The following is a 16,787-nucleotide window of genomic DNA, read 5'->3' as shown; positions in this document are numbered from 1 at the left end:
GGAAGAAAGAAGGCCAGTTCCTTTCCCAGGGCAATGTTTTGGAACACTAATTGCTGATGAATGTGTGGTGTGTGGTGCTCTATCAGAATACCCTTGAAAGTCCCAAGCAATTATGAGTATTACTGGTTAGCCATTTAGCTTTTTATGGTTAAAAATTACTATGCAGAAGTTCGTCTCAAGGTCACAAGATTTGAAATGGCATTGGGTGCTTGTAACAAATGAACTGAAGAACGCTGCCTTCTTGGATATCTATACAACATCTGCAGGTTGTTGTTTTTTTTTTAAAAAAATTGTACTTAGCACACTGATGAGATTGCATTCCTGGCAGTCTTATTGTCACAGACTTTTGTCTGTGGCAGGCTCTGACCTGCAGAATGCTTGTGTCTTTCTGTGTGAATAATTTACTGAGGGGTAGCTGTGCTTAGTCTACTGCAGCAAAACAAAAAGCATTGCAGGGGGGAAAAAACGATTTAATAGATTTCCTATCGCAAATCTGCTGAGAATCCTCAGGAGCCCTAGATTCCTCATAGGAAGCTAGTCCCGTGATCTGTTTGAGCAAGCATGTACCTTGTAACTGAATCCTGCAATGTAATATTTCTGATTTCAAAGCGTAGTGTACCTTGCAAATGTCCCCTTTAGTCCTTGGGAATTGCAACTTTTGGAAGTAAACGTAGGCTTCAGTTCTGCCATCTTAGTCTAAATCAGTGTCCTTTAAGGCTAACAAATGTCACTGTGGCATAACTTTCAACAGACACAATTACTTTCACACACATGTGTCTTCCGTTCTTCATTTTATGCAAAAACTGTGCTGGGCACATGTAATCTGCTTGGTTTGCTTTCAGTTCTGCTTTGTTGCTGAGTGAAACTGGTTTTGGTTTTTAAGGAGGGTGGGAGGGGGGTTGGAATGACAGCCGACAGGCTTCTGGTGGTGTTTTTTTTGTAGCTGTTTGATAACATTTGCTTTCAGCAAAATATGAACATGTGCTATAAATAAGAAAAGCCACACATGGTGTGAAAGTCAAAATGACAAGAAGAAATTTAATTTAATACATCCAGAGACTGAAAGACTGCAGGGATGGAGCAGTGTGGTGAGGAGTCTGCCAGCTGACAGCCTTACAAATTCTGCAGACTCAGCCTGGTGACAGGAGCCTTGGCCCTGGAAGTAGGTTTGATTTGTCCTAGTAACACAAAGGCTTCAACTCTGCCCTCGCCACTCAATGGGGATTACTGCTACATTGCAGTAAACATTTCAAAAACAGTCTTATTAGCCCTTGAAGGTCAACATAGGTTTGTTGGTTCAGTTGGCCTCATGCTCCTGCACTTTTAGGCTTCCAAGTCAGAGAGGTCTTCAGAACCTTCCTTTTCTTTGTAGTTTGGATGCTGATTTTTCTGGCCTCTCCAGATGCATCTGGTATCTGTGAACAGGCATGATGGATGGGGGCAATGAGCACTGAGGATCACCAATCCTGAGCAGTTCTACATGCTAGAAAATGTGAAGGGGGCCCAGTATAAAGAGATAACCTTGGATAAGTGTACTCATACCCTTTTATATAGGATTATACCAAATCAGACCAGGTCTCCATTTAGCTTTGCAGGGTTTCAGATGAGTCTTTCTCAGCCCTACTTGCAGATGTTGGGACTGAACCTGGGAGCTTCTACACTTGGGTAGGGAACCTGTGGCCCTCCAGATGTTGTTGGACTCCAGTTCACATCAGCCTTAGCCAGCATGATCAAGGATGATGAGGGTTGGATTTCAACATTTGGTGGGTCACAAGTTCCACACCCCTGCCCTACATTGAAAGCATGAGGGCTGTACATTCATTTTCTTCCTTGGGGAACGTAACCAAATGTGGTTACTCTCTAGATTCTAAGCCAACAAATATGTTGACAATTAAGTGTATGAGAACAGTTAATTGAAAGCAAAGCAAATCAGCATCCTTAATTGGATGTAACTGCAGAATGAAGATTGTGTTCGACCAAGTCCTACTCAGAGTATACCCATTGTAATCAACGAAACTAAATTGGTAATTTCCATTAATTTCAATGGGTCTGCTCTGCATAGGACTAGCATTGAATACCACCCTGAGAGTTTATTCTACAGTTTTATTCATACAATAGTAGAGACGTTTAGTGGTTATATGATACTTCATTGATTAGAAAATGTGAGTTCAGGAAGCTGACTGTTTTCTTCTGATGTCAGTGATATTTAAAACTGGAGATAAAATTAAATTATAAATACAATTTTGTCTTTCACTGAATGTATGCTAGGGTCTGATAAGAAACAGTTTTTTGCCTGGTGAGTTTAGCCTTCTTTCTGTGTACCACTTAATTTGTCACAAATATCTGAGGGACCTGAATTGTGCCTGAGGGCCTGTCGATCCAGCCTGTCATTTTACTGTGAAAGCTTCAGATTATACAGAATGAGCTGCTACACGAAGTTGACTGTTGTGTTATAGTACAGAGATAACTGCATGCTGAGTCAAATAGTTGTCTTGTTGAGAGCAGGAAAGGAAATACTGGAGTTCAGCTTCAAATGTATCAACATACTCTGTAGATAACCTTAAATATGTGCTTTATTTGTTTTTTAGAAGCATAGCAAAAAGCTTGGGTAATTTTTCTGCTCTGTAGTGCCATGCAATTAAGTGTTTGACTACAGACTAAATAATTGGTGGCCAATTTATTTTTGGTTTAGTACAGAGGCAGGCAATGGTATAAGCCAGACCCACAAGCCCTTCTTCTCCTGTCCAGGGATGTCACAAACATCAGCTTCCGGTGTCACTTCTGCTGCTAATAGGTCACTCCTTTTGCTTCCATTAACTGTTCAAAAGTCCAGTTAGTTTTGCTCACTCTCTGGATCTTGAATATTCACAAATTTATTTCCCTATACCCTCTTTGGTATTTTTCATGATGTCATAAGTAGCTGTTTCAGACCTTCAAACCTCATATTGCCAGTGGTGAACTGTGTCTGGTGTTACATAAACCAGCTATTCAGGCTGCTCCGCAGCTAATCATAGCCATCAGTGCCACCTACAGAAATATGACAAAGTGAACTGCCAAGTGTGATAATGAGAACCTCTGCTGCGCAGTGTTGGGATGGAACCTTGACAAAATTCTGACAGGTGAGATCAAAGGAGGTGGGCTTGCGTTGCCTTAATAGCAAAGGGGTTTGACATGGGGAGATTAGTGGGTGGATTTCAGCAGGCAGCTTCTGGCAGGCAGGCAGGTTTGATGAAGTGACGGTCAGGTTCTTTTATTCCTACCTGTTTGAAATCATTATATGAACTAACAGCTGATTCATACACAGTGATTTATTTCATTGCTCTGTTATTCGGCATTTGATGTGGGGCAGCCTGCTTTGATAAGGTATTGTCTGAAATGATGTGCACTGATATAAAAACTCTGGTGCTTGTTAGTGGTGGCTGTTTTACACCTGCAAATCATCACTTAATGTTGAAGTTTTGGAGTTCTGAGATCATAAATATATATACATATATACGAATTTTGTCTGTCGTATTGTCAACTATTTTCTTGTTCCCTTTTTTGCAAATGGGGATCTTTAACGAAGTCTAGAATCAGAGCCCCTGAAGATCCTTGGTATGCAATGTAACATGCACAAATGAATACAATACTCTTCGGTCATACCAGGTTATCCAAAAGGGGTCAGAGGAACATATATGCAATTCAACTAACCAGATTCAAATGTCTGCTATTTTTGACTTTTTTTTGCATTTGTGTTGTGTTTTTTGTCCTGCACTTGAGCCATGTTTTGAGATATACATTAGGTATCTATAAATACATAAAAATGAAGTGGTGGCTACAGATATAAATTGGCAGCGGGGACAAATAAAACTGTTGGCAAATATAATATCAAGCGAGTCACTGGCTATTCATCACTTGACTTAGATGGCGAGAGAATATTCTGGATTAGTGTTGTGGCATGGATGCTTCGGAACGTGCATGCCATTTAGAAAACAATGTTAGTTCAACTATGGAACTCACTTCTACAAGATGCAGTGATGGCCACTAAGTTGGCATGGCTTTAACAGAAGATTAGGCACATGCATGGAGGAGAAGGCTATCAAGGCCACAAGCCATTGTGGCTATGTTCTCTCCCCAGTGTTGGAGGCAATATGCCCCTGTATGCCAGTACTGCTTGTGGACGTCCCATAGACATCTGATTAGCCACTGTAGGAACAGGGTGTTGAACTAGATGCACTCAATCCAGCAGACCCTTATATTCTTATGCTCTTTGAACCCTGTTTATTTGGCTTGCCGCAAAAGTAGAATGGATTCTCCCACTAAAATGCTTTCCCTAGTAATCATTGTTTCTGTTAATTGTTGCATGTAAGTAAATGTTTCTGCAAACTCTCCTTACCACTATTTGTAGATATTTCCCCCCTCTACAAAGTGTGAAATATTTTGGCAGCAAGGTCAGTAAACCTCAAGGTACTGAACGGCCATCCTTTTGAACCCAGTGTGTCCCCATGTTACAGAATGGGATACAAAGAAACCCTAAGCCCTTGTCTCCATTCAAATTCCTAAGTGTGCACACAACACCTGAGAACTTCACCGGAAAGTGTCAAGATCAGAATTTTGTTTCACCTAGGGATTCATTCATGCCTAGGGAACCCTGTAATTTTTGAAGTGGAGGTGTAAGTTTCAGAAAAAAAGGCTGAGGTGATTATTTCAAGAAGGGCTATTAGTTCACAGTTGATATCTTATCAGTTTTGATTGGATGCTACATCTTCACCTATTATTTTTGACAGAGCTGCATGGTAACAAATGGTTCAACCTTGTCAATGTTGCTCAGCTGCAAACTATGGCATTTTTAAAGTAACTATATGTGGTAGATATTAAGAATGTGCTGTGTGTAGCCAGCCATTAAATGTGTAGCATTTTTGTGCTCTGAATAGTCAACTTTCCTATTTTAAAAAAAGAGAACCCTTAAGGCATTATTTGCATCTCCTGATTGTATCCTCCATATGAGCATGAAGTGTAGATAGCAAGCAATCACTTATCACATAGTATTCATTTGCAAAACTCGCTCTAGGATGTATACAAACACATAGGGAACTGGTCATTATTATCTGACCCTGTGGTAAGCAAATACTTTACCATGTTTTGGATTAGGTCCACAAAGCTCAGCATTATGGACAACTAGCTTCTCACATGGTTTCATTTAGTCAGTTTACAGATTTATTACAGTTTACCATGCAGTGGTCAGTTCACCAGGCAAATTGCTCAAGGCTGTTCAATGCAGAACTAGCTGGAAGCCAGTTTCAGTGAAGTGGCAGAAATGTTGAGTTCTCTGGTAGAGAAAAAAATGTCTCATCATAGAGTGTGTGTGCTTGTGCAAGACTGGTATTGTCTTGTCCTTTGAAATAATAGTGTGTGTTTATATCAAACAACTGTCTCTTGTGTTTTTCTTAATTGTTAGCTGCTTGGAAAAATTGAGTCAGGTAAACTCTTGTAACCTTGTAAGTATTGTTCTGTCCACGGTTGCACTGATTCCTTTCATCCAAACTGCTTTCAATGCATGATGATTCCAACTGGCTGCACTTTCATTGCCCCCAAAAGTCTGGGGTTTTCCAGCTCAAGGGGTGGGTTCCTCTCAAGAAGGCTGCATGGCCAAAACTCATTCTGCTTGTTCTCGACACAGAATCATTCAAAGAAAACACTCCTTGTGTGCTACAGGGCATCATTTGCCAGCTCATCTAGCATTCACTAACCAGAATGAATAATTGTGCTCAGTTTTTTCATTTTAGAGATGCACCAGTTAGGCAGACAATGGATACTTTTGCTACGGTTCCTCATATCCTGCCAAGAGTACTTAGAGAAATTTTAGTGCATGGTTTTTCACTCCTGGGGAGGCTCTGCAACTTAAAAAAACACAATATATAATCATCTTGCTCATGCTTTTTTCCACTATGAACTCCTTGCATGAAAATAGGAGGAAAGTATGCCTGTTTCTAATGGAAGGGAATACGATGGAAATATTTATGTTGGCAAAAACTTTGCATAAAGATTAAAATGTGATGAAAAGAATACTTTTTTTGGTGGTTACTGGGGAAAAAAAGATTTCAGTTGTAATGGGGGGGGGAATGAACATTCAATTCAACCAAAATTGAATTGACTCCAATAGCTAGCTAGCATTTAATGAATTGTTTGAAAAAGTATTTTTAGATTTATAACCAAGGCTTAGAGGGGGTTTTAAAGTGGCTTGTTGATACAAAGATTGTGGTCTCCTTCAAATGGTACAGACTCTCTTTAAGTTGGTGGTTAGCATCAGTGGTAATGACAGTAGAAAACTTTTTATCCTTTTAAAAAGAGAAATGTGATGATGGAAATTCCATTCATGTTGCAAAGTGACCATCTTAAAGATGCATGTGCTGTTGAAGTTCTTTATAATAGAATGCTTTGAAATGAAGCTTTGAACTTCACAGAACCTGGGTGTGAGATGATATCTTGAGTTCAAGATGCATAGTGTTTGCTACGCTGAAGTTTAGGTGAATGTAAACAGAAGCTTATACAGAGTTTCAGAGGAAATTGGATATTTGACACAGTAAATTGAAAAGACCCACTCTTAAATCCTAGCCATGTTCATTTAGAATAAAGGCTTGCTGATTTTAGTGGAACTTACTCAATCTTATTACATTTTAAAACCTACTTAGAATTGCTAACTTAAAAATGGCGATTGTGATTTTGTGTAACTTAAAAAGTATGCCTTAAGTGCTTGAATCTATTGCTTCAATCTATTGCTTTCCATTGTGCTGTTGAGTTAATTATTGGGGTTCGTGTAAATTATGGCTTTTTTTTTTTTGAGTGCAAGATGCCTTACAGTGCACTCTTACATAAGTACTGAGTTTTCAAGTTTGCATAAGTGCAGTCTCAATAATTGCTATGGAGCAACCTTGTGGGTGTTTTACTTAGTATAAGCAACTGCTGCTTTAAAAACACCTCAACTGCAAATAGAGTGAATTGAAGATGCCGGTGCATTTGACAATGAATCTTGCTTTGGGCAAGCAGGTTTGTGTATTCCGTTGTTGCTTTGCAGGTGCGCCAACATATACAAGCACATCCCTGAGCATCCCTGATGCAGAGTAGCATGTAGGGAAAAGAAATGAGATCAGGAAGCCTAATTTTAAAAAGCAGTGGCAGAACCATCAGACCAGGAATTCAGATGTTTTGCTGAAGCTTATCAACTTTGTTCCCAGCTGCTCTCTTTTAGTCGCTAAACAGAAGAACTTTAAATGCTGTCTCTGAAGCATCCATCGTCCAATGGGTTAGCTGAGAAGGAATCTGAATGAGTGTCCCAAGACTGCCCCTTAGTGGAGCAAGTTGTTGTTGTTGTTGTTGTACAAAGCAACTACTAAGGCAAACATGAGTATTCTAGTGTGCTGGTAACATTAGTACTCACAACCCATGTTTTACATGCGTACTGTGCCTCTGCAACAATAATGCATTCTCTTTTCTTTTCATAAAACAGATTGGTGGGTGTTGCAGTCTAAATGTTTTTTCAGTACGTGACAACCGGTTATCTAGGATTCCTCCTGAGATATCACAAGCCACAGAACTTCATGTCCTAGATGTAGCTGGAAATAGGCAAGTACTCGTATGCACAACAAATCCAAATTATTTTTGTAATGTATTCAAGATGCATAGTGTTTGCTACATCAAATGGGGTATGTGCAATTTGGTAGCTGTTATAAAGACAGTTAAAAAAAATCACATTAATAGTTAAATGTTTAGGTTAGTTCCCAATTTAAGTCAAATGAAGAAATGTGTTGGATTTAGATTTATTTAATTTTTTTTTTTGCTATTATTCCACTGGGATACAGCTGTACAGCTGTATCTGTAATGAGATTGGGGCATGTTGTTTTTAAACACCAGATATCTTAGTATCATTTTATTATCTTTTCCATGCAGAAGAAAAAATAGGTACTGGAGGTTAAATCTCCCTTCCTTAGACTGTTGTGCTGTGTTAAGATCCAGCAGCTACTGTAATGGGATGTGAGTCTTTATGCTGTCTGTCTGTAATTTAGTTCACAGCAATTAATCCCCCCTCTCCCCAGTTTAGAGAATTTAATTTCCCCCCTTTCCATTCACTTACAGCAATACCTATACCCTTCTCACAACACTTTTAGGGAAATGCATGGAATATGAAGAGTTAGTTGGGTGGGTGGAATAGTGCAATTTTCAAGACCAGACACTACCTATGTATACTTGTGAAAATGCCAAGCTCTTTCCTGATCACATCAGATGCTTCTTGCATATTTGCCTGCACATAACAAAACCAATGTGGTAAGGCTGATCTTTTGTTGGAAAACAGTAAGTTACATTAAGTGCACAGAAACCAACCATGTAAAAAATTAAATTTGTATGATGTTGCATGGGGAAACAGTTGTTTGGGGCACCTTCTTCCACCTCTTTGCAGACATAAAAACAAGACTTTTTCATAACACCGAAATGCTTTATTCTCCATAACAGTTTAAGAACTATTAGGATTGTTTTCTCCGCCAGGTTGCTACATCTTCCCATGTCGCTCACCAGCTTGAAGCTGAAGGCGTTGTGGTTGTCTGATAACCAGTCCCAGCCTTTACTTACGTTCCAGACAGACACAGACCCTGAAGTAGGGGAGAAGATTTTAACATGTGTTTTACTTCCTCAAATGCCTTCTGAGCCCGGTTGCCAAGGTAAATACATTTTACAGATCAATTTCACATGAAGCAAGATGGCTTCAGGGTAATGAGAAAAGCAAACAAAACTCCCTTGGCTGCATAGTATCATGTAAGTGTGCTATGCCTCTTAAGAGGTTTTCAAGAAATTGTAGTTTTGAGGTTATGAAGTGTTGCATATCTTCTGCCAGGTGATGATAATAATGGCTTATCGGCTCCCCATTCCCTGTAGTTTTACTTTTAACTTATTGAATAAATGCAAATCATTAGCTTGATCTTGGAACAGCTTGTCTTGATGATGTTTAAATACGTTGCATGTTCTTAACTCTTAGCTCAAGCAAGCACAAGAGTTACGTACATGAAGTGATTTCTTTGCACTTGAACTGATGACAATCTTGGGCATAGGGGAAATTTACATTTCAGGGCAACAGTCTTAAAGAAAAGAGTTCCAGAAAGTTGATGTTTCAGCCTCTGTCTGCTCATATATGGAGACATGAACCAAATTTCCTGATAAGACTGTATCATTGCAAATGCGATGTAATGTCTTTCCTAAACATAAGCATAAGATCTCTGCAGCTGACCTCTCAAGTGAATGTAGTATGGAATTGTCAAACATGTGTTTTTATCGGGGGGGGGGGGAACCTTGACATCTGAACTGTTGGATATATGTTGATGTTGACTTCTCTAACAACCTTCTATCTCTGTTTGTTATCTCTCATAACAGATAACCTTCCCCGATGTGGGGCACTGGAGAGCTTGGTAAATGAAATGTCAGATGAGACATGGAATGAACGAGCAGTAAATAGAGTCAGTGCAATCCGCTTTTTAGAAGACGAAAAAGATGAAGAGGATAATGAAATGGTATGTTTTCTTGGAAAGCGAATGAAAAAGTGGGGCCGTAAGCACGGTTTGTTGGACTATTGATGATTTGGGCATTAATTTACACGGCACCAGCAGACCATTACTAAATTGCCAATTTTGTTAAATGCTTGTAATCAGATACTCTTGCAGAAACTCCTGGGTAGCAAAATATTGCTACTTAATCCTACTTTAATCCTAGCTTTAATTGACTTTTATTGTCTTTTTTTGGGGGTGTTCCCTTCAGTTTTCCAAAAACAGGATGGAAGTATCCATCTTCTGTGGAAGATCTAAGATATGGAACCAACATCCTGTAGGCAGCAAACCCTTGGAGTTATCCCTCCCCCATTGGACTGTCTCCTATCCTACCATACTGTTTGTTGTCATCGCCACAATCCCTTCCATCGCCCTGCCTTCATTACACGATCATTTGTATTGACACCTGAACTGGCAGGAAATGTTCAGTGTTCTGCTCAAAATGAAGGAGGGCCGAGTGGGAGCACCTGTCACTGTACTTATGAGACCTCCAGTAAAGCACATCCTCTCTCCCTCCAAATATGCCCGTGAAGTAGGTCCACTTAAATGATTGCTTTTTACTCACAGAAGATGTCAAACGGCAGGCAGGCAACCTTCATATAGGAGTGTAGCAGTATGAGACACGTGTTTGCGTTCACACTTAAAAACAAATACCTTAGGTATACACTTAAAGAAGCCATGTGTGAAATTGTCCACAGTACAAACCTAAAATATGCATTAAAGGAATGTTCTTGCTTTGAATAGTGACTACAGCATTTTTGAGAGTAAGAACATAAGTGTTTCCTTGCAATTAATACTTAACTGAACTGCAAAAGGCACCTCCTCATAACTGGTGATATATTGGGGCAACAAATTGACTCCCGGTCCTTCTGACTTTCCGTAACTGGTGAAATTGCACAGTTCATATTAAAATAATGCTGCTATAAAGCAGTTAAAATCGCTGTGATTCATTTAATATCATGGTTTGTGTGTGCGTGCACACACCTTCTGCATCATGGGACAATAATTTAATTTTTCTTGGTGCATAGAAGGTGCACACAGCCTGCCACCCCCCTCACTTTCACTTATTTTTATTCTTCAGAATCAACTAAAATTAAAAGCAGGAAAAAGATTCATTGCATAACTAACAGCAGCTGTCGTGACTCAGAATGCATATGGTGGTGGATGCTTTTTACGAAGGTGCTACAGTCACTTTTCTGAGCAGAATTGCATTTCACAGCTGCATATGTAAACTAGAATTATCAGCTGTCTTTTTGCAGCTATGGCTGCTCACATGTGAATGTATGTTGACCACATTTCCCACAGTACACAAGTTTGAAGAACAGATGCTTATTGAAATATGTTTCCTCTGTGTTTTGATGAACATCTCCTCTTCAAACATTAGTGTTGACAATGTGGGTGTATTTTTCACATAAAGCATGAAGTGTCCCAAAAGTAATACCATGTAATTCACAGAGATAAAATAGATACAGAGTATGACTACTTTTAAATGCATGGGACTGCAGTGGTGGACTGAGTCCCTTTAAAAGACAGTGGTGGGTCCATTTATTAAAAAGCCGACTCTGGATCCAATGGAGTGTAATATCTATAGACCAGTCACCAACATCCATTTCTTGGCAAACATAGTGGAAAGGGTGATTGTGGAGTAACTGCAGGTATTCTTGGATGAGACTCATTATCTAGATTTGCTGCAAGCAGACTCGGTTTTGGAACCCAGTTGACTTTGGTTGCCTTTCATTGTGAGACGGGGAATACAGCTCTGTTACTTCTGCTCTATTTCTCAGTAGTTTTGGATACTTCCTGGACCCAACCAGTTTTTGAAACTCCCAATTGTTCTGGACACATTTTGTGACAGGGAATATTGTTAGTGCAATCAGTTTCTCAGCTCTGGGTGCAGCACTGCGCCTAAAATTTCAGACTAAAACTGCAGAGTGGAAGGAAAGGGGGACCTTTTTCTGCCTCCCCACTTCCAGCTACTCTCTAAAGACTGGAAAAAAGACCTTCTCAAGAATATTAGGGGGTGGGCAGGCAAAGGACTAGACCATGTGAAAAATGAACATAATATTTACCTGCAGTTCATTGACAGGCAGTCCTATTTTGCCATAACAACTAAATCAGGAGAGGCAGTGGAAGCTCTGGATCAGTGTAGTGGTGGACAGGGTGAGGGCCAATCAACTGTATTTGAATCCTGGGAAGATGGAAGCACTTTGAGTGGGTTGTCCCCTCAATGCATGTTGCCTCTCTGCATCACGGCAAGCATACCTTCAGCTATTAGGTCTATCCCCTGCCACATTTTATTTATTTATTATTATTGCTATTATTTTTAAGCAGCTATTTTAAAGTTGACAGCACATTTCCTGGTGGACTCAATCACTGGTATTTGATTGCCAAGCCTGAAAAGCCATTTTAAAGATTATAAATAATTTCTTAAAAGGGGGGGCGGGGAGTCACAAGAAAGAGAAAAATCATTTATTCCACTGTTTGTTTTTAGAGGACACTTCTAAGGCGAGCCACTCCACACCCTGGGGAGTTAAAGAATATGAAAGTGAAAGTGGAGAATTTACGGAATGATATGAACGCTGCTAAAGGACTGGATTCAAACAAAAATGAGGTCAATAATGCCAATGACAGAGTGACCACTTCTGTGTAGAGGCTCACCTCCCAGATATTTGCCTCCTGTGTCTTCCCACCTGCTGTCGAACCGTTACTGTTGCATCCTGGGAATACCATCCAATCAACCCTCATGTGTTTTAACCAGAAATCCGACTCATCTTGTCCTTGTGTCATTCCTTTGGAAGGTGCTTCTCACTGGAAGAAAAGTGCCTTATTTCAGTCCAGGCATCTGAGCACAGGGGGTGCAGCGCACTGAAAACTGCTCCCCCACTGTGGTTCTTTGCTTGAACAACTCCTGCTTCTTTGCCGGCAAATTGTTCCCATCAATTCCAGTGTTGTTGTTTTTGTTTTAAAAAAAGGATTAAGAGGTCTGTTTTGTTTTTGTTTTGTTTTTAACAAGGGGAATATGCTATTATACAATCATGCATCTCTTTTACCCAGGGGTGTTGGTCTGCTGCTGTTCTCCTCTGCCCTCCCCCCAACCCCAGTTCAAGTGATGGGGTATTTATTCTGCCCTGTTCTGGACTGTGGTGGTGGGGGAAAGTAGTTTTATTGCAGAATTGATACTTTTTAAACCTCTCTGGCAGCTCAGATGGTGTAAATTTTATAATTTTTTGTATAGGAGTCGAGTTTCATAACAAACCAACAAGATGGATGTATTTCATTTTTAAAAAAAGGATTTTTAAGCGGTACATTTTACTATTTGTAGAGGGTGAATTCCATTGACACATTCATGCTTGTCATATCTGCATGTGCCTTAATGCAGCCTAATGAGATTAGTTAAAGAAGAAAAAAGCCTAGGAGACAGCGAGATTAGTTTGAAGAAGGGTGCCTCCTCAGATGTGCGACTTTGCAAACAATTAATGTTTAACTTCCTCCCATTGTTTTAAGAAGAAGAAAAAGCTGAAGTTTTTCTGCAAAGTGTTTTACTATGGTGACGACACTGAATTGCCACTGCCTTATAATATGATGCACTCACACACTTTTAAAACTTGTTCATGAAGAAATTACTTGGGCTGAAGCAGCATTGCAGCCATTAGAATTTCAGGTGTCCACTTTTAAATGTGCCATTTGTAAGAATAACATATATTTCAGAAATGGAACAAAATACACAACAGCAACAGCATAAGTTGTGAAAACGAATGTTATGTACTGTACAGGCATGATATTCTCAGACGTACTTGGAAGGTTTTATATCTCTATAAAACCTTAATAAAACACTAAAAAAACCAAACACCTTAGTGCCTCGGTAACCTTTCATTCTAGTACTTTATAAATGGATGTATAACTTTAATTCCTTTGCACTGTATTTCTTACTAAGTACTGCTCAGTGTTGGCCCCCAATAATACTGCTCATAAATGTTACTTCACATTTGCTTTGAAATGCAAACAACAAATGTCTGAAGGTGATACCAAATTTTTGATTTGTTGGATGCCGATTCTTTCAGACCTGCAGATAAATATAACAGATGTTGCTTCACAAGGTAGCTTTGTTAGTTCCAACAGCCTGGCCAAAGAATGTATAAAAGGTTTTCAGCTTCTAGAGGAATGTAAATTCTTATATCTGAGTCACACAAGTTCTGTGGTCCTGGTGGTGAAACATTCCTGCTGAACTGTCCCTATTGATCAGAACACATGCAAGTGATGGGAAACCTGTAGCTCTTTAGGTGTTGGTGAGCTACAGCTCCCAACATTCCTTGCAGTTAACCATACCACCTGAGGCTGATGGGAATCCAACCACATCTGGAGGGTCACAGATTTCCCATCCTAGGCAAATGGAAAGCCTTCAGACATACTGTGTAGTGTGCTGCAAACCTGGAAAACACCAACCAAATGACTTTTATGACTTGAAGTAGGAGTTTTCTAACAGGGCTCTTGTGTTTTGCAAAAGAGAGCCCTCCCAGAAAATGTATTTCTAAAAATCTTCTGTAAACCCTTCATGAAAACATGTCTTTAGAAAAGATGTGTAGATGTTTTAAGCCGAGTGACACTGTGCTGCGATGGAGAACAGTTGCAATTTGGGGGTGGGGGAAAAGCCTAACATTGTGGGTTCATTCTCAAGAATATGTAGGTAGAATATTGTTACAAAAGCATCTGCACAAAGGTTTGCATGTTCTGCAGAAGAACAATGTTGGGGCAGCCCTAAGAGGAGAGCCTTCTACAAAGTTCCTTGTTTGCTCACTGCTAGCAAAATAATAAAGGAAACTACTCAGTTCAAGGGAGACAGATATTCTTTCATTGTTTTCATTACTCTTGCGGTAAAATTCACCGGCTTCCCCAGTAAACAGGTATGTAGTTTTCAGTTGGCCTGTTAAAACTGTTAAGGCCTGATTCATCGTTGGTGCCATATAGATATAGATCACTGGGTTATGAAATGTTTGTGCTGACTGCACTGAAAAGTTTTGGCTTGGATCCTAACATAATTTAGCTTAAGGAAGTTTATGGAAGGAAAATACTCTGTCCCCACCTCGCAGCAGCAGCCCCTGCACCCTGTCTCACATTGCTCAGGAAGGTACACCCACCCACCCTACCGAAATGCTTTTCTGGGGTCACAGATGGTCTGGAGGAAGGAATAGTAAACTTTCCTTCTAGGAACTTCCTTGTTAACACACTTCATAATCCAAGCGATTGTGGTGGACCTATTATGGAAGCTTGATAGCTGGAGACTCATTAACAAAGCTTACCCCTTTATCTTTGAACTGCCAATTAACCATCCCTATCAGTAAAAGGAAAATAGTTTTGCAACTTGCGAACATGGTTGTTGTGGGATTAGATTCTGCAGCGTTTGGGTCAATTCTTTAAACTGCATTAAATTATTTACCACCGCCGGTCGTTTCTTTTGCTAGCACTAGTTTATATGGGCATGCCTCAGTACACTGCTCTTGTGTAAGTAACATCCCCAATGCCAGAACTGTTTATTTCTATTATGGAAGAAATACTTGCTTCCCAGTTTAAATGAAATCATTTTACTTAAATATGGCTTGTGCTGGGTGATCAGTTGAATGGCTGCTGTCATTCAGCAGAGGCTGCAGTGTGTTCTGAGTGGTACAATGTTTTTGGCTAGAAGATTGCAATCTGGGCATTGTTCCCTTGTAGGTGTTCATGGGTGAATAATGTTCTAAAGCAAGAATATATTTTTCTTGTCTTGTTGGACTATATTTGCACTAAAGTGTGTTCATCAATGAACAAAAATGGGAGAAAGCAGAATCCTGATCAAGTTGCAGTTGAAACACAAGTGTGAAGCCACAGTATTTGAAACTTTGCGTCTGATATTGCGCTACAATATATCTTGCATATTTTCTCTCCCTTCTTGGAAATAGGGGTTTGATCTAGTCATTCTAGTGCATAAATATCCAAATGGAGAATTATGTTGAAATCCTATGCACGCACCCCCCCCAAATTTCATATGGGTGTCAACATCCATGCCCTTTACTTTTGCAATGTAGCAAATAAAAACACCATTCTAAAATACTGCAAGTACAGTGCTAGCATTGATGGACCGTTGGGAAGAAAATACAGGGGAAGCAATACATGAACTGCATGTGTGTATTGGTCAGAGACTCTTCATGGCTTCATCAAGCACAGTTTTCAGATTTAACATCACTGCGTTTCTGCCATAGGTTTCTTATCACTTTAAAATCGCAAAGCAATGAGAAATGTATGCTTAGAGAAGTGCATATGAAGTCGACCAAAAGGCATGCTGTGCTGTTAGCAAAAGAAAAAGGTCAGACAAACACTGTATGCACCTGTGGGGTATTGATTTACTAGATAGGAGATATGTACACATATGAACATTGCCTGGTGTCACCTGCCAGCTCATTACATTGGAAATGAATGTCTTGAAACAGATGAAACATGATAATTTGGCAGCAGAAACCCTTCCTATACGGAGCAGCATTTCAGCACTGCTATCTCTTGTGCCTTTTCCTGCTGCTTCAAAGCACCTGTGTCTTACATGGTTAGCATTTTTTTAAATGATAAAAAAATACTAAAATACTAAAGATATATATATGTTTGGAGTAAAACAATGAGCAACCACCTGGAAGATTTTCACCCAGGCTGAAATTACAGAACTCAACATTTTTGCAAACATAGCATCACTGTAAATGAAATTAAGCTTAACATTATTTTTGAGAGTTCTTAAAACGTTTATTTTTAAAGCATCGTTCTTACCACTTGCATTTACTGACCTTCAGTTCTTATTCAAAAGACTTTTTCCAGAGGATTTGTTGCCAGTTACCAGAATTTTTGAAAAGATTTTATCCACAGTGTAGATGGAATTCCATCACCAGTTCTCTCGGAAGACTGATTTCTCAAGAGAATCCACCAGGCAATAAAGCATCTGGCTGTTTCTTACTGCACTTCTTTCCTTCATTATTGTTTATTCTTCTAACCAAAGGCCATGGATGTTGGTGCAGATGAGAGTACTTCTATTTTTCTGCTGCAGCTGTAAGAACTGCTGCCTTGAGCCCAAGTTGCACAGTGGGATTAAGAGACTCTTAAAGTTGCACAACATCCTAGTCATGCCTGTATGTCTTTTACTTGAAGTCTCACTGCATCATGGGAGTTGTAGTCTCACTTCCTCTCCAGCTTTGAGAGGAAGCT

General features: G+C 39.7%; 1 protein-coding gene across 1 annotated transcript in view; it reads left to right on the top strand.

Moving 5' to 3' along the window:
- Positions 1 to 13,416, top strand: part of LRRC1 (leucine rich repeat containing 1) — a 59,166-nt gene extending 45,750 nt beyond the window's left edge. Inside the window, exons 11-14 of the mRNA XM_082218326.1 lie at positions 7,487 to 7,602; positions 8,521 to 8,693; positions 9,400 to 9,536; positions 12,061 to 13,416. Coding sequence (XP_082074452.1) covers positions 7,487 to 7,602; positions 8,521 to 8,693; positions 9,400 to 9,536; positions 12,061 to 12,219 — 585 coding nt within the window. The 3' untranslated portion in view covers positions 12,220 to 13,416. The remainder of the gene's footprint in view (positions 1 to 7,486; positions 7,603 to 8,520; positions 8,694 to 9,399; positions 9,537 to 12,060) is intronic.
- The last annotated feature ends 3,371 nt before the right edge of the window (positions 13,417 to 16,787 follow it).

The sequence above is a fragment of the Podarcis vaucheri genome, assembly GCF_965113315.1.
Source record: "Podarcis vaucheri genome assembly, chromosome: 3".
NCBI classification, from domain to species: domain Eukaryota; kingdom Metazoa; phylum Chordata; class Lepidosauria; order Squamata; family Lacertidae; genus Podarcis; species Podarcis vaucheri.
The sequence above is the reverse complement of the archived record's forward strand: the minus strand, read 5'-3'. Positions and strand labels throughout refer to the sequence as shown.